This window comes from Ornithorhynchus anatinus, chromosome 5 (assembly GCF_004115215.2).
Source record: "Ornithorhynchus anatinus isolate Pmale09 chromosome 5, mOrnAna1.pri.v4, whole genome shotgun sequence".
In the NCBI taxonomy this organism is placed as follows: Eukaryota; Metazoa; Chordata; class Mammalia; order Monotremata; family Ornithorhynchidae; genus Ornithorhynchus; species Ornithorhynchus anatinus.
The window spans coordinates 102,956,671-102,979,956 of NC_041732.1; the positions used below are offsets into that span (position 1 = coordinate 102,956,671).

The 23,286-nt window shown below is 49.5% G+C and overlaps 1 protein-coding gene across 1 annotated transcript in view; it reads left to right on the top strand.

Moving 5' to 3' along the window:
* Positions 1-415: 415 nt before the first annotated feature.
* TACR1 (tachykinin receptor 1) overlaps positions 416-23,286 on the top strand; it is a 35,244-nt gene continuing 12,373 nt past the window's right edge. Inside the window, exon 1 of the mRNA XM_029066172.1 lies at positions 416-1,132. Coding sequence (XP_028922005.1) covers positions 738-1,132 — 395 coding nt within the window. The 5' untranslated portion in view covers positions 416-737. The remainder of the gene's footprint in view (positions 1,133-23,286) is intronic.

Here is a 23,286-nt window from a genome sequence, read left to right on the forward strand (position 1 = left end):
CCTCCTTTCTCCTCCTCTTGCCCCTCTCTCTCTTTTCTCCACCTCCTCCTGTCGCCTCTTTCTCGTTTCTCCACCTCCTCTTTCTCCTCTTCCTCCTCCTGTTGCTCCTCTTCCTCGTTTTTCCACCTCTTCCTTCCTCTCCTTCCTCTCCTCCTCCTCCTTTTTCCTCTTCCTCCTCCTGCTCCTCTTCCCTCTGCTCCCGTTCCTCGTTCCTCCACCTCCTCCTTCCTCCTCCTCCTTTCTCCTCTTCCTCATTCCTCCATCTCCTTCCTCCTCTTTCCTCCTCTTCCTCCTCCTTTCCCTCCTCCTGCTCCTCTTCCTCCTTCCTCTACCTCGTCCTTTCTCCTCCCCCTCCTTCTTCTCCGTCTCTCTCCTCTTTCTCCTCCTCCTTCTCCTTCCCCTCCAGGTCTCCCCTCTCCTCCTCCTTCCCCCCTTCCTCCACCTGGAACCGGACCCTCGACGCCTCCCCGGACAGAGCCCCCCGCCCGACCCCCTCCCCAGACCGGGGTCTCCAATTATCTCTCTCCCACCCCTGGCCCGGATCGGATGGACGAGCCCCTGGAAGCTGGAGGCAGCGGGATCCAGGACGCCGGGGTCCCCTCCCGGAGCGGCCCCTCTCTCACCTCTCCCCGGCCCTTCACACCCTAGACAGGCTCCTCTTCCTCCTCCTCCTGCTCCTCCACCGCTGTAGCCCCCCGATCAGCCCGGGAGACCCCCTACCACCAGCCAGGGGCAGGATGGAGCCCGTCACCCCCCTGCCCACAGACGCCTCCGCCGACGGTGCCGACGGTGCCAACGGCACGGAGGGCAACCAGTTCCGGCAGCCGCCCTGGCAGATCGCCCTGTGGGCCGCCGCCTACTCCGTGGTGGTGGTCACCTCCGTGGTGGGCAACGTGGTGGTCATCTGGATCATCCTGGCCCACAAGCGCATGAGGACGGTCACCAACTTCTTCCTGGTCAACCTGGCCTTCGCCGAGGCGTCCATGGCCGCCTTCAACACGGTGGTCAACTTCACCTACGCCGTCCACAACGAGTGGTACTACGGCCTCCTCTACTGCAAGTTCCACAACTTCTTCCCCATCGCGGCCGTCTTCGCCAGCGTCTACTCCATGACCGCCGTGGCCTTCGACAGGTGAGGTCTCCCCGGGACCTGGGGTGAAGCCCCCCGTTCCTCAGCCTTCCCTCATCTCCCGCTCCCTTCTGCGTCGCCCTGACTTGCTCCCCTTGCTCGTCCCCACCCCCCCGTCCCCGGCTCCGCCACTTGTCAGCTGTGTGACTCTGGGCAAGTCATTTCACTTCTCTGGGCCTCAGTTCCCTCATCTGGAAAACGGGGATTAAGACTGTGAGCCCCACGGGGGGGACAACCTGATGACCTTGGATCTACCCCAGCGCTTAGAACGGTGTTTGGCGCATAGTAAGCGCGAAACGAATACCATCGTCATCATTATTATTATTACGAGCAAATCAGGTTCATTCATTCATTCAATCGTATTTATTATGCGCTTACTGTGTGCAGGGTACTGTACTAAGTGCTTGGAACGTACGATTCAATAATTATGGTATTTGTTAAGCGCTTATTATGTGCCAGGCACCGTACTAAGCACTGGGGTGGATACAGACAAATCAGGTTCATTCGTTCATTCACCCAATCGTATTTATTATGCGCTCACCGAGTGCGGAGCACTGTACTAAGCACTTGGGAAAGTCCAATCCAACAATAAAGAATGACAATTCCTGCCCACAACAAGGTGACAGTCTAGAGGCTGGACACAGTCCCTGTCCCACGTGGGGCTCACAGTCTTAATTTCATTTTTTGTTGATTGTCCTCTCCCAAGCGCTCAGTCCAGTGCTCTGCACACAGTTGCAGCATGGCATAGTGGATAGAGTCTGGGTCTGGGAGTCAGAAGGTCATGGGTTCTAATCCTCGCTCTGCTCTGCGACCTTAGGCAAGTCTCTTCGCTTCTCTGTGCCTCAGTTACCTCATCTGCAAAAATTGGGATTGATAATAATAATAATGGCATTTACTATGTGCCAAGCACTGTTCTAAACGCTGGGGTAGATACAGGGTAATCAGGTTGTCCCACGTGGGGCTCACAGTCTTAATCCCCATTTTTCAGATGAGGTAACCGAAGCACAGAGAAGCGACGTGACTTGCCCAGGGTCACACAGCTGACGAGTGACGGATCCGGGATTAGAACCCGCGACCTCTGACTCCCAAGCCCAGGCTCCTTCCACAAGCCACGCTGCTTCCCTAGCCACGTTGTGAGCCCCACATGGGACAGGGACTGGGTCTAACTTGATTTGCTTGTATCCACCCCAGTGCTTAGTTATGTGCCTGGCATATAGGAACAGTTTAACAAATACCACACCACAGTTATTATTATTATTATGAAGGGTCCCTGGGTGTGGTGGGGTGTCCTTGGGCGTGGCGGCTTATTTGTTGCGTGTTTATTGTGTGCAGAGCATTGGACTAAGCGCTTACAATTGCTTACTCCCCCTCCCAAAGATTTTTCCTTTCTTTTTATTTGTGGCATTCCATCAGAAAGCCTTTTGCGGTAAAGAAAAGCCGGGTCTTTGCCCACGGCTCCTCTCTCCTCTCAGCAAACGGAAATTTCAAATAGAGGGATCCGCTCTAGTCCGCTTACTTATCTGCAAATGCTGAGTTATTTTTGGGGTCCTCATTACGACTCCTCTGTTCATTATCATATTTCGGCCACAACCATATTTGAGAATCCCTTATTTCATCCAGTTGTATCTATGCAGCACTTACTGTGTGCCGAGCACCGTCCTAAGCACTTGGGAGAGTACAAGACTATCAAATAGTAAGCACTTAGTAAATACCATTATTAACAATAATCAGACACATTCCCTGACCGCAATTGAGCTTACAGTCTAGAGGGAGGTAGACAGACATCAATAATAATAATAATGATGGCATTTGTTAAGCACTTACTATGTGCAAAGCCCTGTCCTAAGCGCTGGGGTAGATACAAGGTAATCAGGTTGTCCCCCTGTGGGGCTCACAGTCTTCATCCCCATTTTACAGATAAGGTCACTGAGGCGCGGAGACGTTAAGTGACTTGCCCAAAGTCCCACAGCTGACAAGTGGCAGAACCGGGAGGAGAACCCATGACCTCTGACTCCCGAGACCTGGCTCCTTCCTCGAAGCCATGCTGTTTCTCCTTTTCCAAGTGCTTAGTACAGTGCTCTGCACACAGTAAGCACTCAGTAAATATGATTGAATTCATTAATATAAATAAATTACAGATATGGACATAATAATAATAATGTTGGTATTTGTTAAGCGCTTACTATGTGCAGAGCACTGTTCTAAGCGCTGGGGTAGATACAGGGTAATCTGGTTGTCCCACGTGAGGCTCACAGTTAATCCCCATTTGACAGATGAGGTAACTGAGGCACAGAGAAATGAAGTGACTTGCCCACAGTCACACAGCTGACAAGTGGCAAATCCGGGATTCGAACTCATGACCTCTGACTCCCAAGCCCGGGCTCTTTCCACTGAGCCACGCCGCCTAGGACCTAATAGGAGACTTCAAGCACTTTAAGCACTTGAGAGAATGCAATAGAGTAGATCCGATCTCTTCCTTCAAGGAGCTTACAGTCCACGGTGTGCAGAGCACTGTACTAAGCGCTTGGGAGAATACACTCCGGTACACTCCAGTACACTGTTGCTCCCCCTCAGCTCCCCCTCCCCTCCCCATCACCCCAACTCTCTCCCTTTGCTCTACTCCCCATCCCTGCCGCACAGCACTTGTGTATATATGTACATATCTATAATTCTATTTATTTGTATTAATGCCTGTTTCCTTCTGTCTTCCCCCTGTTTGCCGTCTGTCTTCCCCCTTCTAGACTGTGAGCCCGCTTTGGGCAGGGATTGTCTCTCTTTATTGCTGAATTGTACTTTCCAAGCGCTTAGTACAGTGTTCTGCACACAGTAAATGCTCAATTAATACGATTGAATGAATACACTACAGGTTGGGTAGATAATAATAATATAGTATTTGTTAAACGCTTACTATGTCCCAAACACTGTTCTAAGCACTGGGTGTGGGGGGTACAAGGTAATGAGGTTGTCCCATATGGGGCCCACGGTCTTAATCCCCATATTCCAGATGACGTAACTGAGGCCCAGAGAAGTGAAGTGATTTGCCCAAGGTCCCACAGCGTCCAAGTGGCGGAGTCGGGATTAGAACCCACGTCCCCTGGCTCCCAAGCCCGGGCTCTTGCCACTAGTCCATGCTGCTTTTCATTAGGCCATGTCAAGCGACTTGCCCAAAGTCACACAGCTGACAAGTGGCAGAGGCAGGATTGGAACCCACGACCTCTGACTACCAAGCCCGGGCTCTTTCCACTAAGCCATGCTGCACTTTGCTGTGTGACCTTGGGCAAGTCACTTCACTTCTCTTGTGCCTCAGTTTCCGTATCTGTAAAATGGGGTTGGAGACTGTGAGCCCCATATGGGACAGGGACCGCGTCTGACCCATTTTTCTCGGATCTACCCCAGCGCTTAATACAGTGCCTGCCACAGAGTAAGAGCTTAACAAATACCACGATCATTATTATTATTATTATTATTATTATTATTATTATAGCTTGGTTGTGGCTGTCAGCTCTTTGAGGGCAGGGATCATGTTGAGTAGCTGTAGTGTGCTCTCTCAAGTGCTTAGTACAGTGCTCTGCACACAGTGGACTGTAAGCTCTTCTAGGACAGGTATCATGTCTGCTAGCTATCCGGGAAGCAGCGTGACTCAGTGGAAAGAGCATGGGCTTGGGAGTCAGAGGTCATGGGTTCGAATCCCTGCTCTGCCACTTGTCAGCTGGGTGACTGTGGGCGAGTCACTTCACTTCTCTGGGCCTCAGTTCCCTCATCTGTAAAATGGGGATGAAGACTGTGAGCCTCACGTGGGACAACCTGATGACCCTGTATCTCCCCCAGCGCTTAGAACAGTGCTTGGCACATAGGAAGCGCTTAACAAATACCAACATTCGTTCTATTGCATTCTCTCAAGTGCTTAGTACAGTGTTTAGTTCAGTCTCTACAGCGGAGAGAAGCAGCAAGGTGTAGTGGATAGAGCACGGACCTGGGAGTCAGAAGTCATGGGTCCTAAACCCTGATCAGCCACTTGCCCGCTGGGTGACTTGGGGTGAGTCACTTCACTTCTCTGGGCCTCAGTTCCTTCATCTGGAAAATGAAGATTGAGATTCATTCAGTCGTATTTACTGAGTGCTTACTGTGTGCAGAGCATGTACTAAGCGCTTGGAGTGTACAATTCGGCAACAGATAGGGAAAATCCCTGCCCAACAGCGGCTCACAGTCTAAAATGGGATGATGAGCCCTACCTGGAACAGGGACTGTGCCCAACCCGATTTGCTTCCATCCACCCCAGAGCTTAGTACGGTGCCCGGCACATAGTAAGTGCTTAACAAATGCCATCATTATTATTATTATTATTATTATTATTATTAAAGAAGTTGAGGCCAGGGAACAAGTGCAGCATGGGCCTGGGAGTCAGAAGGTTATGGGTTCTAATCCCAGCTCCACCACTTGTCTGTTGTATGACTTTAGGCAATTCACCTCACTTCTCTGGGCCTCAGTTCCCTCATCTGTAAAATGGGGATTGAGACTGTGATCCCCATCTGGGATAAGGACTTTGCCCAACCTAATTTGCTTGGATCCACTCCAGTGCTTAGTAAAGTGCCTGTTACACAGTAAGTGCCTAACAAATAACCACAATTACTATTATTAGGTGCAGGGTTCGGGGGGGCTGGGAGGTAGAAGCGTGAGTCTGGAGCCTTTGATTCCCAGAGAATGCGACTGCCTGGATTGATCTGTACAGGGGTCTTCTCCCACTTCCTTCTGCGCCGCCCTGACGTGCTCCCTTTTCTCTTCCCCCCCTCCCAGCCCCACACCCGCTTATGTCCATATCCCTCATTTCTTTATTTCTATTCCTCTGTTTCCCCGCTCTAGACTGTAAACTCACTGTGGGCAGGGAATGTATCTGTTTATTGCTCTATTTTACTTTCCCAAGCGTTGAGTGTAGTGCTCAGTTAGCGCTTAATAAATAAGATTGACTGACAGCAGGTGCCCAGTACAATGCTCTGCTTGCAGCAGATGCCCAGTACGGCGTACGGCCCTCCGCCAGCTTTGCTCACAGGGCCCCATCCTGCTCTCCTTATTTTTTTTTTATGGTAGTTGTTAAGCACTTACTATGTGTCACGTACTGTTCTAGGTGCTGGGGTAAATACATTAATCAGGTTGGACACAGTCCTTATCCCACTTGGGGCTCACAGTCTAAATAGGAGAGAGCTCATCAATCAATCAATCAAACAGTGCGACCTAGTGGATAAAACCCCGGCCTGAGAGTCAGAAGGACCTGGGTTCTAATCCCGGCTCCACCACTTGTCTGCTGTGTGACCTTGGGCAAGTCGCTTCACTTCTCTGTGCCTCAGTTACCTTGTCTGTAAAATGGGGATTAAGACTGTGAGCCCACATGGAAAAGGGACGGTGTCCAACCTGATTAGCTCGTATCTAACCCAGCTTTTAGTACAGTGCCTGGCACATAACAAGTGCTTAATAAATACCATTAAAAAAATCAATCAGTATTGACTGAGCTCTTACTATGTGCAGAGTACTTTCTAAGTGCTTAGGAGAGTTCAATACGGTAGAATTTGCAGACATGTTCATTCATTCAATCGTATGTATCAAGCGCTTACTGTGTGCAGAGAACTGTACTAAGCGCTTGGAGAGTTCAATACAGTAGAATTAGCAGACATGTTCATTCAGTTGTATTTATTGAGCACTTACTGTGTGCAGAGCACTGTACTAAGCCCTCGGGAAAGGAAAATACAACAATAAACAGTGAAGCAGCGTGGCTCAGCGGAAAGAGTCCGGGCTTGGGAGTCAGAGTTCATGGGTTCGAATCCCGGCTCCGCCGCTTGTCAGCTATGTGACTGTGGGCAAGTCACTTCACTTCTCTGTGCCTCAGTGACCTCATCTGTCAAATGGGGATGAAGACTGTGAGCCTCACATGGGGCAGCCTGATGACCCTGAATCTCCCCCAGCACTTAGAACAGTGCTCTGCACATAGTAAGCGCTTAACAAATACCAACATTATTATTATTATTATTCCCTCCCCTGCCCATAATGAGCGTATAGTCCAACGATCAGTCAAAGGCATTTATTGAGTGCTTACTGTGTGCAGAGCACTGTCCAAGTGCAGGGGAGAATACAAGACAACAGAGTTGGCAGACATCTTCCCTGCTCCCAAGGAGTTTACAGTCTAGAGGGGGAGACAGACATTAAAATAAATTAAAGATCTGGATATAAGCGCTGAGCATGGGGCAAAAACAAGTACTTAAAGAGGACAGATTTGCTCCATTCATCTCCCCTCCCTCAACCCCACGGCACGTATGTCCAAATGAGTCATTTATTTATTGCGATTAATGTCCGTCTCCCCGTCTAGACTGCCAGTTCCTTGTGGATGGGGAAGCCCCCATCTACCAACTCGGTAATGGTGTACTCTTCCAAGGACTTATTATCATGCTCTTTATGCAGAAAATGCTTAATTATAATAATAATAGTAATTGTGGTATTTGTTAAGCGCTTACTATGCGTCAGGCGCTATACTAAGCGCTGGGGGACATACAAGATAATGGGGTTGGACACGGTCCTTGTCCCACGCAGGGGTCACACTCTTAATCCCCATTTTACACATAAGGGAACTGAGGCCCAGAGAAGTGAAGTGACTTGCCCGAGGTCACGCAGCAGACTAGTGGCAGAGCCTTGACTTTAGTGTCCCATCAGCACGTCAAAATCAACAGATCCACCTCGTCTTGTCCCCCCGCATCCCCGTCCCCTGCTTCGCACTTTCCCACCCCATCCTCTCCGTCCCAGCAGCCCACAGCTTCAGGACCCAACTCGGCTCCGTGCTGTTGCCCGTCTCTGACATCCCCTCATGAAAAATGGGATTTAGTGCTTTCTGCGTGTCACAAGGGTGACTCTGTGCTCTTTGATAATGTTGGTATTTGTTAAGCGCTTACTATGTGCAGAGCACTGTTCTAAGCGCTGGGGTAGATACAGGGTCATCATGTTGTCCCACGTGAGGCTCACGGTTAATCCCCATTTTACAGATGAGGTCACTGAGGCACAGAGAAGTGAAGTGACTCGCCCACAGTCACCCAGCTGACAAGTGGCAGAGCCGGGAGTCGAACTCATGATCTCTGACTCCGAAGCCCAGGCTCTTTCCACTGAGCCACGCTGCTTTAGTTTACCTTGGGGAGATTGAGTCACAGAAGAGGGGAAGTCAGGTTTCACGTTTTTGTAAGCAGACATCCTGCCGGGCGACATTTCCACTGAATAATAATAATATTAATATTAATAATAGGAGGGTACTTGTTAAGCGCTTACTATGTGCCAAGCACTCTTCTAAGCACTGGGGTAGATACAAGTTAATCAGCTTGGACACAGTCCCTGTCCCACATGGGGATCACAGTCTTAATCCTCATTTTCCAGAAGAGGGAACAGAGGCCCGGAGAAGTGAGGTGACTTGCCCAAGGTCACACAGCACACGCGTGGCAGAGCCGGGATTAGAACCCACATCCTTCCGACTCCCGGGCTCGGATTTATGCCATTAAGCCATGCTGCTCCCCATGGAGATTATGATAAATCGGAATTGGGCAACCAATCAATTGATCTTTAGTACTGATAACATCCTTATCTGTTATCTGATACTCTCTGGATCTAGTGGATAGAGATTAGGCCTGGAAGTCAGAAGGACCTGTGTTCTAATCCTGTCTCCTCCAATTGTCTGCTGCGGGACCTTGGACGAGTCACTTCACTTCTCTGGGACTCGGTGACCACATCTGTAAAATGGGAATGAAGACTGTGAACCCCATGTAGGGCGTGGACTGCGTCCAATCTGATTATCTTGTATCTACCACAGCGGTTAGTACAGTGCCTGGCACATAATAAGCACTTAATAAATGTCGTTTAAAAGAAAACTGGGCAAGAGAGAAGTGTCAGGAGTCACTGAAGCAGCGTTGCCTAGTGGCTAGAGCACGGGCTGGGAGTCAGAGGCCGTGGGTTCTAATCCCAGCTCCACCACTTGTCTGCTGTGTGACCTCGGGCAAGTCACTTAACTTCTCTGTGCCTCGGTTATCTCATCTGTAAAAATGGGGATTAAAAAATGTGTGCCCCACGAGGGACAATCTGATTACCCTGTATCTACCCCAGCGCTTAGAACAGTGCTCTGCACGTAGTAAACGCTTAACGAATACCATAATTATTAATTATTATTATGGGTTCTAATTCCGGCTCCACCACTTGTTTGCTGTGTCGCTTCACTTCTCGGAGCCTCCGTTCCTCATCTGTAACATGGAGATTAAAACCGTGAGCCCCAGGTGGGACAGGGACTGTGCCCGACTCGATTTGCTTGCATACGCCCCAACGCTTCACATAGTACCTGGCACTTAGTAAGCGCTTAACACAACCATAATCCAGTGCTTGGCACATAGCAAACATTTAACAATTACCATAATCCAGACTTCAGTAGAGTGCCCTGCACATAGTTAGCACTTAACAAAAACCATAATCCAGCTCTTAGTAGAGGACCTGGTGCACAGTAAGCACTTAATAAATACCATCATTACCAGTAACAGTAGTTAATAGTAGTGGTAGCGCTTAGTACAGTGCTCTGCACTCATTATTATCAAATGCCATCATATCCAACTCATAGCGACTCCTTGGATATATTTTCTCCAGAAAGTCCTGTCTTCTGCCCTAATCCATAACCTTGCTAACGGTTCTTCCGTTGTCGTCGCTACGATGGCACACAGTAAGCACTCAATAAATAGGATTGAATTGAATGAATGAACGAATGGGGTCAAATGGCCAAAATATTTCTCCTCTCCCCGGCCTCCATCACGATTGCCATGACCAGGCGGGATCCAGGGGCTTACCCAGGGCTTAGACTGTAAACCCGTCAATGGGCAGGGATTGTCTCTATCTGTTGCCGACTTGTCCATTCCAAGCGCTTAGTACAGTGCTCTGCACATAGTAAGGGCGCAATAAATACTATTGAATGAATGAATCTCACTCTAAGCTTCAAGGCTTCAAGGCTGTCCATCCCCTTGCCCCTTCCTACCTCTCCTCCCTTCTCTCTTTCCACCGCCCACCCCGCACGCTCCGCTCCTCCGCCGCCCACCTCCTCACCGGCCCCCATTCTCGCCCATCCCGCCGACGACCCCCGGGCCACCTCCTCCCGCGGTCCCGGAACGCCCTCCCTCCTCACCTCCGCCAAACTCATTCTCTTCCCCTCTGCAAAACCCTACTTAAAGCTCACCTCCTCCGAGAGGCCTTCCCACACTGAGCTCCCCTTTTCCCTCTGCTCCCTCTACCCCCTTCATCTCTCCTCAGCTAAACCCTCTTCTCCCCGCTTTCCCTCTGCTCCTCCCCCTCTCCCGTCCCATCCCCTCGGCCCTGTCTTGTCCGCTCAACCGTATATATCTTCATTACCCTATTTATTTTGTTAATGAGATGTACATCACCCTGATTCTATTTATTTGCCATTGTTTTAATGATATGTTCTTCCCCTCGATTCTATTTATCGCCATCGTTCTCGTCTGTCCGTCTCCCCCGATTAGACCGTGAGCCCGTCAGAGGGCGGGGACTGTCTCTATCTGTTACCGGTTTGTACATTCCAAGCGCTTAGTACAGTGCTCTGCACATAGTAAGCGCTCAATAAATACTATTGAATGAATGAATGGCACATCATAAGCACTTAACAAACGACATCATCATTACCCTTCTGTTCCGTCGAAGGCGAGATGCGGTCGGGGACTTGACTCCCTCCTGGCTCGTCCGGGGACTCCCGCCGGGTCTAAATCGAGAAAGAAACCGACAGCACGGATCCGACCGGCCACAGTGATGATAATAATAATAACTGTGGTATTTGTTAAGCGCTTACTATGTGCCAGGCACCGTACTTAGCAGTGGGGTGGATTCAAGCAAATCGGGTTGGACACAGTCCCCGTCCCACGTGGGGCTCACAGTCTCGCTCCCCATTCTCCAGATGAGGTCACTGAGGCCCCGAGAAGTGAGGCGACTTGCCTAAAGTAACGCGGCAGACAAGTGGCGGAGCCGAGATTGGAACCCGTGACCTTCTGACTCCCAGGCCCGAGCTCTATTTACTCAGCGTGGGCTGGAATTCCTCAGCCCGGAGTCTGATGAGTTTCTCACACGCTCAACATCTTCCTGCCTCGTCTCCGTGTGTGTATCTCAGAGCGCGGACAGGCCACGGCCGGTGTGAATTATTTCTTAATAACCGGCGGACGCTCTCTCTGGCCTTTCTCCTCTGCCCACCTGTCCCATCGGGCATCGCCATGGTAACACGGGGCAGGAGGAGGGGACCCATGGAGAAAATATTCAAACCGCTCTTCTTCCCATCTCCTCTCGCCCCCCAAGACCAGCTTTCCTGGCTGAAGTTTCTTGGTCGTTGCTGTTTTTTTCCTTCGGTGGAGGATGGAATCCGGGTCTGGAAGAAGAGGGTCTTTGCGTCCGGCTTCAGGGAGTGACCTCTTCAGACCTCCCAGGCTACGCGGTCATCAGCCACCGACTAGGGCCATGCCGTTCCATAGCAGAGACGAAGGTCCTCTTCCTCGCGCTGATAAAATCAGTCAATCAGTGCAATGCATTCATTTATCTGATCACATTTGCTGAGCGCTTACTGTGTGTGGAGCACTGTACTAAGCGCTTGGGAGAGTACAATGTAACAATAAGCAGAAACATTCCCTGCCCACAAGATGGAACACCTTCAGTGCGCTATCTGCAGAGCTCTATTTACCGCTTGGGAGAGAGCTTTTCATTCAATAGTATTTATTGAGCGCTTACTATGTGCAGAGCACTGTACTAAGCGCTTGGGATGAACAAGTCGGCAACAGATAGAGATGGTCCCTGCCGTTTGACGGGCTTACGGTCTAATCGGGGGAGACGGACAGACGAGAACGATGGCGATAAATAGAGTCGAGGGGAAGAACATCTCGTAAAAACAATGGCAACTAAATAGAATTGAGGCAAAGTACAATTCATTAACAAAATAAATAGGGTAATGGAAATATATACAGGAGAGCTGACAGTCCACTGTGTGCAGAGCACTGTACTGAGCGCTTGGGAGGATGGGTCCCTGCCCTCAAAGAGCTTACAGTCCACTGGGTGCAGAGCACTGTACTGAGCGCTTGGGAGAGTACAATAGAGTTAGAAGCAGTGTGGCTCAGTGGAAAGAGCCCGGGCTTGGGAGTTAGAGGTCATGGGTTCGAATCCCGGCTCTGCCACTTGTCAGCTGGGTGACTGTGGGCAAGTCACTTCACTTCTCTGGGCCTCAGTTCCCTCATCTGTAAAATGGGGATTAACTGTGAGCCTCACGTGGGACAACTTGATTACCCTGTATCTACCCCAGCGCTTAGAACAGTGCTCGGCACATAGTAAGCGCTTAACAGATACCAACACTATTATTATTATTAGAAGACATGAATCCTGCCCTCAAAGAACTTACAGTCCACTAGGTGCAGAGCACTGTACTGAGCACTTGGGAGAGTGCAATAGAGTTAGAAGACATGAATCCTGCCCTCAAGGAGCTTAGAGTCTTATGCGAGTAGAGCACTGTACTAAGCACTAAGCATAATTTAGTACACTTAGCCCTCCCCTCCAGGAGCTTACAATCTCTTGGGTGCAGAGCACGGTACTAAAAACTTGTCTTATGCCGTCGAGTCATTTCCGACGCATAGCGACAGCAGGGACGCAGCTCTCCCAGAACGTCCCGCTCTCCACCCGCAGTCGTTCTGGTAGTGGATCCACAGAGTTTTCTTGGGAAAAATCCAGACGTGGTTGACCATTGTCTCCTTCCGCGGGGTCAACTCGAGCCTCCGCCCTCGAATGGTAAGTGCTTAACAGATACCAACATTATTATTGATTAGACTGAAAGCCCATGATTAGACCGTAAGCCCGTCGATGGGCAGGGATTGTCTCTATCTGTTGCCGAATTGTCCATTCCAAGCGCTTAGTACAATGCCCTGCACGTAGTAAGCGCTCACTAAATACTACTGAATGAATGAATCTCTCCCGTGCCGCCGCTGCCCAGCCTGGGTGAGTTTTGACTTGTAGCAAGTTGCCTTCCACTCGCTAGCCACTGGCCAAGCTAGGAATGGAATGAGTAGGCCTCCGCTTGACTCTCCCTCCCGTAGGCGAGACCGGTAGAGGACTGGAAACTCTCCAGGTGCCACCATGAGTTGGGATACTAAGAACCAGGAAGCGCACAGTAGAGTTAGTAGACATGTTTGCTATCCATGCAGAGCACTGTACTGAGCATTTGGGAGGTTACGATAGAGTTGGTAGACACCATCCCTGCCCTCAGGGAACCGACAGTCTACTTTCAGAAGAAGCGTGGCTTAGTGCAAAGAGCCTGGGCCTGGGAGTCAGAGGACGTGGGTTCTAATCCCGGCTCCGCCCCTTGTCTGCTGTGTGACCTGGGGCAAGCCACTTCACTTCTCTGGGCCTCAGTTCCCTAGTCTGTAAAATGGGGATGAAGACTGTGAGCCCCACGTGGGACAGCGTGATTACACTGTATCTACTCCAGCGCTTAGAACGGTGCTTGGCACAGAGTAAGCGCTTCACAAATACCATTGTCGTTATTACTGTGTGCACAGCACTGTACTGAGCGCTTAGGAGAGAATAATAGAGATATTAGACATGATCCCTGCCCTCAGTGAGCTACGGTCTACTCTATGCAGAGCACCGTTCTAAGCACTTGGGAGAGGCCAATCGAATTAGAAGACGTGTTCCCTGCTCTCAAGGAGCTTACCGACTTTATGTATATATGTATAATTCTACTTATTTATACTGATGCCTGTTTTCTTGTTTTGATGTCTGTTCTCCCCCGGCCCATCTAGACTGTAAGTCCTCTGTGGGCAGGGAAGCAGTGTGTCTAGAGAAACAGCGTGGCTCAGTGGAAAGAGCCGGGGTTTGGGCGTCATAGGTCGTGGGTTCCAATCCCAGCTCTGCCACTTATCAGCTGTGTGACTCTGGGCAAGTCACTTCACTTCTCTGTGCCTCAGTTACCTCATCTGTAAAATGGGGCTGAAGACTGTGAGCCCCACGTGGGACAGCCAGATTACTTTGTATTCTTCCCTTCCCCCCCCAGTGCTTGGCACATAGTAAGCACTTAACTAGTATCATCATCATCATCTTTATTGCTGTATTGTACTTTGCAAGCGCTTAGTCCAGTGCTCCGCACACAGTAAGCGCTCGATAAATACGATTGAATGAATGAATGACAACCCTGGGCACTTGGGAGAGTACAATAGAGTTTGTAGTCAAAATCCCTGCCCTCAATAGGTTTACAATCTATTATACAACAGAGTTGGTAGGCATGTTCCCTGCCCACAACGAGCTTACAGTTTAGAGGGGGAGATGGAGATCAACAGATCGATGAATTGTATTTCATGAGCACCTACCGTGTGCAGAGCACTGAACTAAGTGCTCAGGAGAGGACAATACAACAGAGTTAGTAGACTCGTTCCCTGCCCAGGGAGCTTACAGTTTAGAGGGGGAGATGGAGATCAACAGATCGATGAATTGTATTTCATGAGCACCTACCGTGTGCAGAGCACTGAACTAAGTGCTCAGGAGAGGACAATACAACAGAGTTAGTAGACTCGTTCCCTGCCCATGACGAGCTTACAGTCTCCTCATCCTGAAGAGGGAAGAGTTCTCCCCTCTAGCTTGGTTTTTTATTTTCTATCTCTTTTTTCTTAAATGAGAGATATTAGGATCACAGCTGCTGCCTGGGCAAACTGAAGTTCCATTCAGGTTTTTATTCCTCGCCGCTGGGGCAGCACAAATCTCTTATCTTCCTCTCAGCAGGGGCTGGACTTTGTTTCCTCCTAGGATCTTGGGGGCCCGTGACTTAGTTGTTTATTTAGAAAAAGGAAAAAAACTCTTGAATTTTTTATTTTATATAAGTTAAGCCTGCATCTCTCTTCTTCCCCAGTAAGGAAGCAGGTTGTTGTTGTTTTTTATGGGGGCGGTGTTCACAGTCGGAAAGGGAAAGCTTGTCTTGGGCAGGGAAGGAGTCTGTTTACTGTTGTATTATGCTCTCCCAAGTGCTTAGCACAGTGTTTTGCATTCATTCATCCATTCATTCAATTGTATTTATTGAGCACTTACTGTGTGCAACGCATTGTAGTAAGCGCTTGGGAGAGGACAATACAACAATGAGCAGACACATTCCCTGCCCACAACGAGCTCACACTGTAGTCGATCAGTCAATCCTAATTACTGAAAGCAGACTGGGTGCAGAGCACTGTAATAATAATGATGGCATTTGTTAAGTGCTTACTATGTGCCAAGCACTGTTCTAAGCACTGGGGTAGATCCGGGGTAATCAGGTTGTCCCACCTGGGGCTCACAGTTTTAATCCCCATTTTACAGATGAGGTGACTGAGGCCCAGAGAAGTTAAGTGACTTGCCCCACACAGCTGATAAGTGGCGGAGCTGGGAATCCACGACCTCTGACTCTCAGGTCTGGGCTCTCGCCACTAAGTCACACTGTTTCTTTAGTGTGTTCTAAGCACTTGGGAGAGTACATTATAACAATAAACAGACATATTCTCTGCCCACAACGAATTTGCAGCCTAGTCCAGTGCTTAGCAGAGTAAGCACCTAACACAGATCAAAAATGAAAACTGGAGAAGCCGCGCGGCCTAGTGGATAGAGCCTGGGCCTGGGAGTCAGAAGGACCTGGGTTCTCATCCCGGCACCCCCACTGTTCCTCTGTGTGACCACGGACAAGTCACTTCACTTCTCCGTGCCTCAGTTCCCACATCTGTAAAACGGGGATTCAACCCCCGTCCTCCCTCCCCCCTAAACTGTGAACCCCGTGTGGGACGGAGACCGCGTCCGATCTGATTTACTTGAGTCTAATCCAGCGCCTAATGCGGTGCTAGGCAGAGAAAGCACGTAACACATACCATAAATGAAAAACAAAAGAAAGGAGAGAGTTCAACAAATCCCGTTAGTATCATTATTCATCATTACGGTTCTCAATCCCTGCCTCTCTCTCTCTACCTCGCGGGGATGTTGCGAGAGCGAAAATGACCCTGTTGCTCCAACGACACGAAAGGGCCGAGGAGACGAAAATACTCTCTCCAGACTCGAGGTCCGAGGCCGCAGGCTCGCAGAGAGCTTAATGGCGTGTTTGCGCTCACTTATCGGGGATGAAGCCACTCAGGGCTGCGTAGCACAGAGCAACACCTACGGAAACCATTAGCGATTTTGCATTTCCAGCCCAGGTGGGGAGGCCGATTCTCTTTGCTGCCGCGAGTTGGGAGAAATGGAGTTCATTAAGGTTAAGGCCCACTAGCTGGAGACAAGGGGAAGTGAGAAATTCAGATCATTGACATGTTTAGTGCGAAATGGAAAAGCGGCGGTGTTTGGCAGAGGACGCTAAATCGGGAAGGGTTGGGAAGGAAAAGACGACAATTCTCTGTGAACCTGCTGAGCTCTCGGCGTTGTTTTGTTGTTCGCTTGGACACGGTAATACGTGGCTTTTCCTGTCATGGAGAAAGAACCTAATTAGCCTCAGAAACAGAAGCTGACTGGAGGAGGCTCTGCCAATAATCATCATAATAATCACAATAATAATGGTATCTATTAAGCGCTTACTACGTGTCTGGCACCGTACGAAACTCTGGGGAGGATATCAGCAAATCGGGTTGGACACAGTCCCTGTCCCAGGTGGGACTCACAGTCTCTACTGCCATTTTACAGGTGAGGGAACTGAGGCACAGAGAAGTGTTAGGATAGGAGAGACATGGCTAGGATAGGAGAAGCAGCATGGCCTAGTGGATTGAACCCGGTCCTGGGAGTCAGAAGGAACTGGATTCTAATTCGGCCGCGCCACTTGTCTGCTGCGTAACCATGGGCAAATCACTTCACCTTCCTGTGCCGCAGTAGAAGCAGCCTGGCTCGGTGGAAAGAGCACGAGCTGGGGAGTCAGAGATCATGGGTTCAAGTCCCGGCTCTGCCGCTTGTCAGCTCTGTGACTTTGGGCAAGTCACTTCACTTCTCTGTGCCTCAGTTCCCTCAACTGTAAAATGGGGATTAAGACTGTGAGCCCCACATGGGACAACCTGATCACCTTGTATCCTCCCCAGTGCTTAGAACAGTGCTTTGCACATAGTAAGCACTTAACAAATGCCATCATTATTATTACCTCATCTGTAAAATGGAGATTGAGACTGTGACCCCCATGTGGGACAAGGACTGTGTCCAACAAAATTTGCTTGTACCGTCCCCTGCACTCAGTACAGTTCCTACCACGTAGTAAACGCTTAACAAATATCATAAAAAAAATTGAGCGTGTTTGAAAGCAGTAGGGAAGGAGCTGTCGGAAGGAAGGTCTCTCCAACCCACCCCCTTCCTTGTCCTCCTCCTGATGTCTCTAGACCCTAAACTCACTGTGGGCAGGGAATGTGTCTGTTCTATTATTCTATTTCTCAAGTGCTTAGTCCAGTGTCCTGCACACAGTAAGTGCTCAGTATTTATTTACATCAATGTCTGCCTCCCCCTCTAGACTGCAAGCTCATTGGGAGTAGGGAATGGATGTGTTTATTGTTGTATTGGACTCTCCCAAGCGCTTAGTCCAGTGCTCTGCACACAGTAAGCACTGGAGAAAGAGAATTGACTGGCTAAATACGATTGACTGGCTGAGAGATGGACTGACCGATGGACCTCAGCCTCTAAACTCCTGAACTGCCTCCTGGGCCCCAAGTCGACCCAAGGCCGGATGGCCCAGATCACTGCCCGCTGGCCGCCCCGGTGGGCCCAAGCTCTGTACCCCCAGTGAGCAGCATGGCCTGGTGGCTAGAGCCCAGGCCCGGGAGTCAGAAGGTCCTGGGTTCTCATCCCAGCTCCGCCACTTTTCCGCTATGTGACGTTGGGTCGCTTCACTTCTCTGGGCCTCAGCTCCCCCATCTGGAAAATGGAGATAATAATAATAATGCTGGTATTTGTTAAGCGCTTACTATGTGCCGAGCACTGTTCTAAGCGCTGGGGCAGATACAGGGTAATCAGTTTGTCCCACATGAGGCTCACAGATAATCCCCATTTTACAGATGAGGTAACTGAGGCACAGAGAAGTGAAGTGACTTGCCCACAGTCACACAGCTGACAAGTGGCAGAGCCGGGAGTCGAACCCATGACCTCTGATTCCGAAGCCCACGACTGTGAGCCCCGCGTGGGACCGGGATTCTGTCCAACCCGGTTTGCTTGTATCCACCCTAGCCGTTAGTACAGTGCCTGGCACATAATACTTAGCACGTGGCAAGTATCGTCATCATTATTATTATTAATATTATTAGAACCTATTGCCTCTGGCTTGGAGATGAGGTCTGCTTAGGGCCCAGCCTCCACGTAGAGGCAGAACAGTCTGTCCTGTGCCCAGAGGTGTGGGAGCGACATACGCATACACACATGCACACACACATTCATTTAGACATGTTTATTAAGTGCTTACTGTGTGCAGAGCACTGTACTAAGCGCTTGGGAAAGTGGAATGTAACAATAAAGACTGACAATCCCTGCCCACAACGAGCTCACACATGCACCCACACACGTGTCCCTCCCTCAAGCAACTCCCGCCGCAGACCTTTACTCTCCATTGCTCTCCCAATGTCTGACCTACTGAAGCACCTGTCTCCTCACCTAGAATGTCAGCTCTTTAAGGGCAGGGATCATGTCTTCTAACTCTATTGGACTCGCCCAAGTGCTTATCCCAGTGCTCAGCACACAGGAGACTGGCAGCTCCTTGAGGACAGGGATCATGTCTACTAACTCTTCTGGGCTCTCCCAAGCACTCAGTACCGTGCTCTGCACACGGGGGATGCTCCCCGAGGGCAAATGTCGTATATTGCCGTCTCCCAAGTGCTTCCAGGAAGCGCTCAATACATCATCCTGACTGACTGATTGATCGATTGATCGATTCTGGCCCGGACACAGACGTAGGGACGGTGATGGACTCTTTCAGACGGACACCGGTTGTCCAGCGCCCAGAGCCGTCCTGCAGGAACTGGCCACGGATAGCTGGACGGCACAGGCTAATTCATTTTAATCCCATTTAATCCATTTTTCAGTTTGCAGTGTAAATCGTTTAGCCCATTACGCCTCACCGTATCTCCACTTACCCGCCTTCCCTGTCCAGAAAACCGGCTCAGAACAAACTGTGCCGGCAAATCACTTCACATTCAACCATGAGCTACCTTCTTTCATTCATTCATTGAATCGTATTTATTGAGCGCTTACTCTGTACAAGGCACTGTACCAAGTGCTTGGGAGAGAACAACATCACAACACACAGACACATTCCTGCCCAAAACGAGCTCACAGTCCAGAGGGGGAGACAGACATTAATATAAATAAAGAAATAATAAATAAATACCTGAGAAGCAGCGTGGTGTAGTGGCTAGAGCCCAGGCTTGGGAATCAGAGGGACCTGGGTTCTCATCCTGGCTCCTCCTCATGTCTGCTGTGTGACCTTGGGCAAATCATTTCACTTCTCTGTGCCTTAGTTTCCTCAGCTGTTCTCCCTCCTACTTAGACTGTGAACCCCCCGTGGGACGGGGACTGTGTCCGACCCGGATTTTCTTAACTCTATCCCAGCGATTAGTACAGTGCTTGGCACATATTCATTCATTCATTCAATAGTATTTATTGAGCACTTACTATGTGCAGAACACTGTACTAAGCGCTTGGAATGTACAATTAGGCAAAAGATAGAGACAATCCCTGCCCATTGACGGGCTTACAGTCTAATCGGGGGAGACATAGTAAGTGCTTAACAAATAGGACGATTATCAAGCACTTCACAGATTCCACTGTTATTTTTACATTATTATAACATATTATAACGTCTTCTATTATTATCATCACTATTGAGCACAGTAAGTGCTCAATAAAACCCACTGATTATAATGATCATTCTATCAATCAGTGGTATTTATTGAGAGCTTCTTGTGTGCAGAGCACTGTACTAAGCACTTGGGAGAGGAAAAGAGAGTTGATAAGCATGTTCCCTGCCCACCACGAGCAGCATGGCCTAGAGAAGCAGCGAGGCTTAGTGGATAGAGCACGAGCCTGGGAGTCAGAAGGACCTGGGTTCTAGTCGCGGCTCTGACACTTGTCCGTCGTGTGACTCTGGGCAAGTCACTTCACTTCTCTGGGGCTCCATTACCCCATCTGTAAAATAATAATAATAATAATAATGGCACTTACTAGGTGCAAAGCACTGTTCTAAGCGCTGGGGAGGGTACAAGATGATCAGGTTGTCCCACGTGGGGCTCACCGTCTTAATCCCCCTTTTACAGATGAGGTAACTGAGGCACAGAAAAGTTAAGTGACTCGCTCAAAGTCACACAGCTGACAGGCGGCCGAGCCGGGATTTGAACCCATGACCTCTGACTCCCCAGCCCGTGCTCTTTCCACTGAGCCATGCTGAAAATAGGGATGAAGACTGTGAACCCCATGTGGGACATGGAATGTGTCCAAACTTCATAGCTTGTATCTACCCTAGCGCTTAGCACACTGCCTGGCACATAGTAAGCACTTCACAAATGCCATTTAAAAAAAAAAAAAAGAGCAATGCTGATCGTGCCCAGACCAGGGTGGTTTTCTGGCTTCCCGCTGTCCAAACCTGATCATCTCTTGAAGGGGGTTGGGGGGTCACCCACTATAGAATAAAATTCCAAAACCTGAGCAGGAACGTTACGTTCCAGTCCCGCACCTTGTTGGCAGGAGACGTAAATTAAGCCACCCTCGGGGAATTAACAGCCGCCCAAGGAGAAATTCACCCTGACAGCGTCTGTGCACTTTTATGGGTCTCTTCTCCGTCATGGAGCTCATTTGAGGGCCCTCGTTCGAAGGCAGAATCCGTTTCCATCTAGATGATAATAAGACCGTGAAAGATAAGCGGCATGGAGAGATCATAAAAGACGCAGCCCCAGAACACTTCAGGGTTGGCATATGTTTTTTTCTTTTTTTCTTCTGGGACGAGTGGATTAACAAGCGAGAGCTGGCAGAGAAGCTCCGATGTTTTTCCTCAGAAGCCTGTGGCTGGCTGGCATTCCCGAAATATTTGTCCTAGACACATCCGTGCTTTGAGACTCTTTTCCCATCTATGGACCGGCCAAGTGAAGTGGGGAAGACACGGAACACGGGGAGCTGGGAGTCAGGAGACCTAGGTTCTGGGCAAGTCACTTTTCTGTGCCTCAGTGACCTCATCTGTAAAATGGGGTTTAGACGATGAGCCCCTCATGGGAAAGGGACTGTGTCCAGCTCGATTTGCACGTTTCCACTCCAGCGCTTAGTACAGTGCCTGGAACATAGGAAACGTTTAACAAATGCCATCGTTATTAATCCCAGCTCGGCCACTGGCCCGCTGTGTGACCTTGGTCAAGTCGCCGGACCTCTCCGAACCTCAGTTTCCTCGTGTGCAAAACAAGAATTGAATACCTGCTCTCCCTCCCAGAGAAGTGAATTGACTTGCTTCTAATCGTATTTATTTTTATTAATGTCTGCCTCCCCCTCTAAACTGTAAGCTTGTTGTGAGGTGGGAATGTGTCTGTTATAATGTTCTATTGTACTCTTCCAAATGCTTAGTACAGTTTTCTGCACACAGCAAGGGCTCAATAAATAATAACTGGTATTTGTTAAGCGCTTACGGTGTGCCAGACACTGTGCTAAGTGCTGGGGTAAATACAAGATGATTTGTTTCGATAAAGTCCCTGTCGCAGGTGGGGCTCACATTCTTAATCCCCATTTTACAGATGAGGTAACAGAGGCACAGAGAACAATAACAATAATAATAATAATGTTGGTATTTGTTAAGCGCCTACTATGTGCAGAGCGCTGTTCTAAGTGCTGGAGTAGATACAGGGTAATCAGGTTATCCCACGTGAGGCTCACAGTCTTAATCCCCATTTTACAGATGAGGGAACTGAGGCACAGAGAAGTTAAGTGACTTGCCCACAGTCACCCAGCAGACAAGTGGTAGAGTCGGGATTTGAACCCAGGACCTCTGACTCCCAAGCCAACCTCTGACTCTCAGCTCTTTCCATTGAGCTGAGCTGCCCCAGGTCACAGAGCAGACACTGTGGGGCTGAGGGTAGGGTGAATATCAAGAGCTTAAAAGGAAGAGATCCAAGTGCAAGGGTGATGCAGAAGGGACAGGGAATAAGGGAAATGAGGCTTAGTCAGGGAAGACTGCTTCTCAGGTGAAGACTTTCTTTTCCCCAACTCCCTCTCCCTTCTGCGTCATCTAGGCGCTTGGATCTGGGACCTCTGAGCATTTGATATTCACCCCGTCCCAACTCCACAGCACTTATGAACGTAGACTCCCGGCTCTGCCACTTGTCAGCTGTGTGACTGGGGGCGAGTCGTTTAACTTTGTGCCTCAGTTACTTCATCTGTAACATGGGGATTAACTGCGAGCCTCACGTGGGACATCCTGATTAACCTGTATCTCCCCCAGCGCTTAGAACAGTGCTCTGTACATAGTAAGCGCTTAACAAATACCAACATTATTATCATTATTATCTTTAAATTGTTGTTGTCGTCGTCTTATGCTGCCGAGTCGTCTCCGATCCATAGCGATGTCATGGACACGTCTCTATTGCTATTGTTCTTGTCCGTCCGTCTCCCCCGATTAGACCGTAAGCCCGTCAGAGGGCAGGGACTGTCTCTATCTGTTACCGATCTGTCCATTCCAAGCGCTTAGTACAGTGCTCTGCACATAGTAAGCGCTCAATAAATACTATTGAATGAATGAATGAATAAATCTCTCCCAGAGTGCCCCACGTCCATCTGCCATGGCTCTGGTAGAGGATCCATAGAGTTTTCTTGGAAAAAAATGGAAGTGGTTTTCCATTGCCTCCTTCCATGTGGTAAACTCGAGTCTCCACCCTCTTCTCTGTCCCGTGCCGCTGCTGCCCGGCACGGGTGAGTTTTGATCTGTAGTAAGTTGCCTTCCACTCGTTAGCCGCTGGCCCAGCTAGGAATGGAATGGACAGGCCTCCGCTTCACTCTCCCTCCCGTAGCCGAGACCGGTAAAGGACTGGAAACTCTCCAGGTGCGACCCTGAGAGGGGTATCTTTAGATTATATATTATAAATTACTTATTCATCTATATTCACGTCTGCCTCCCCCTCTAGACTGTAAGCTTG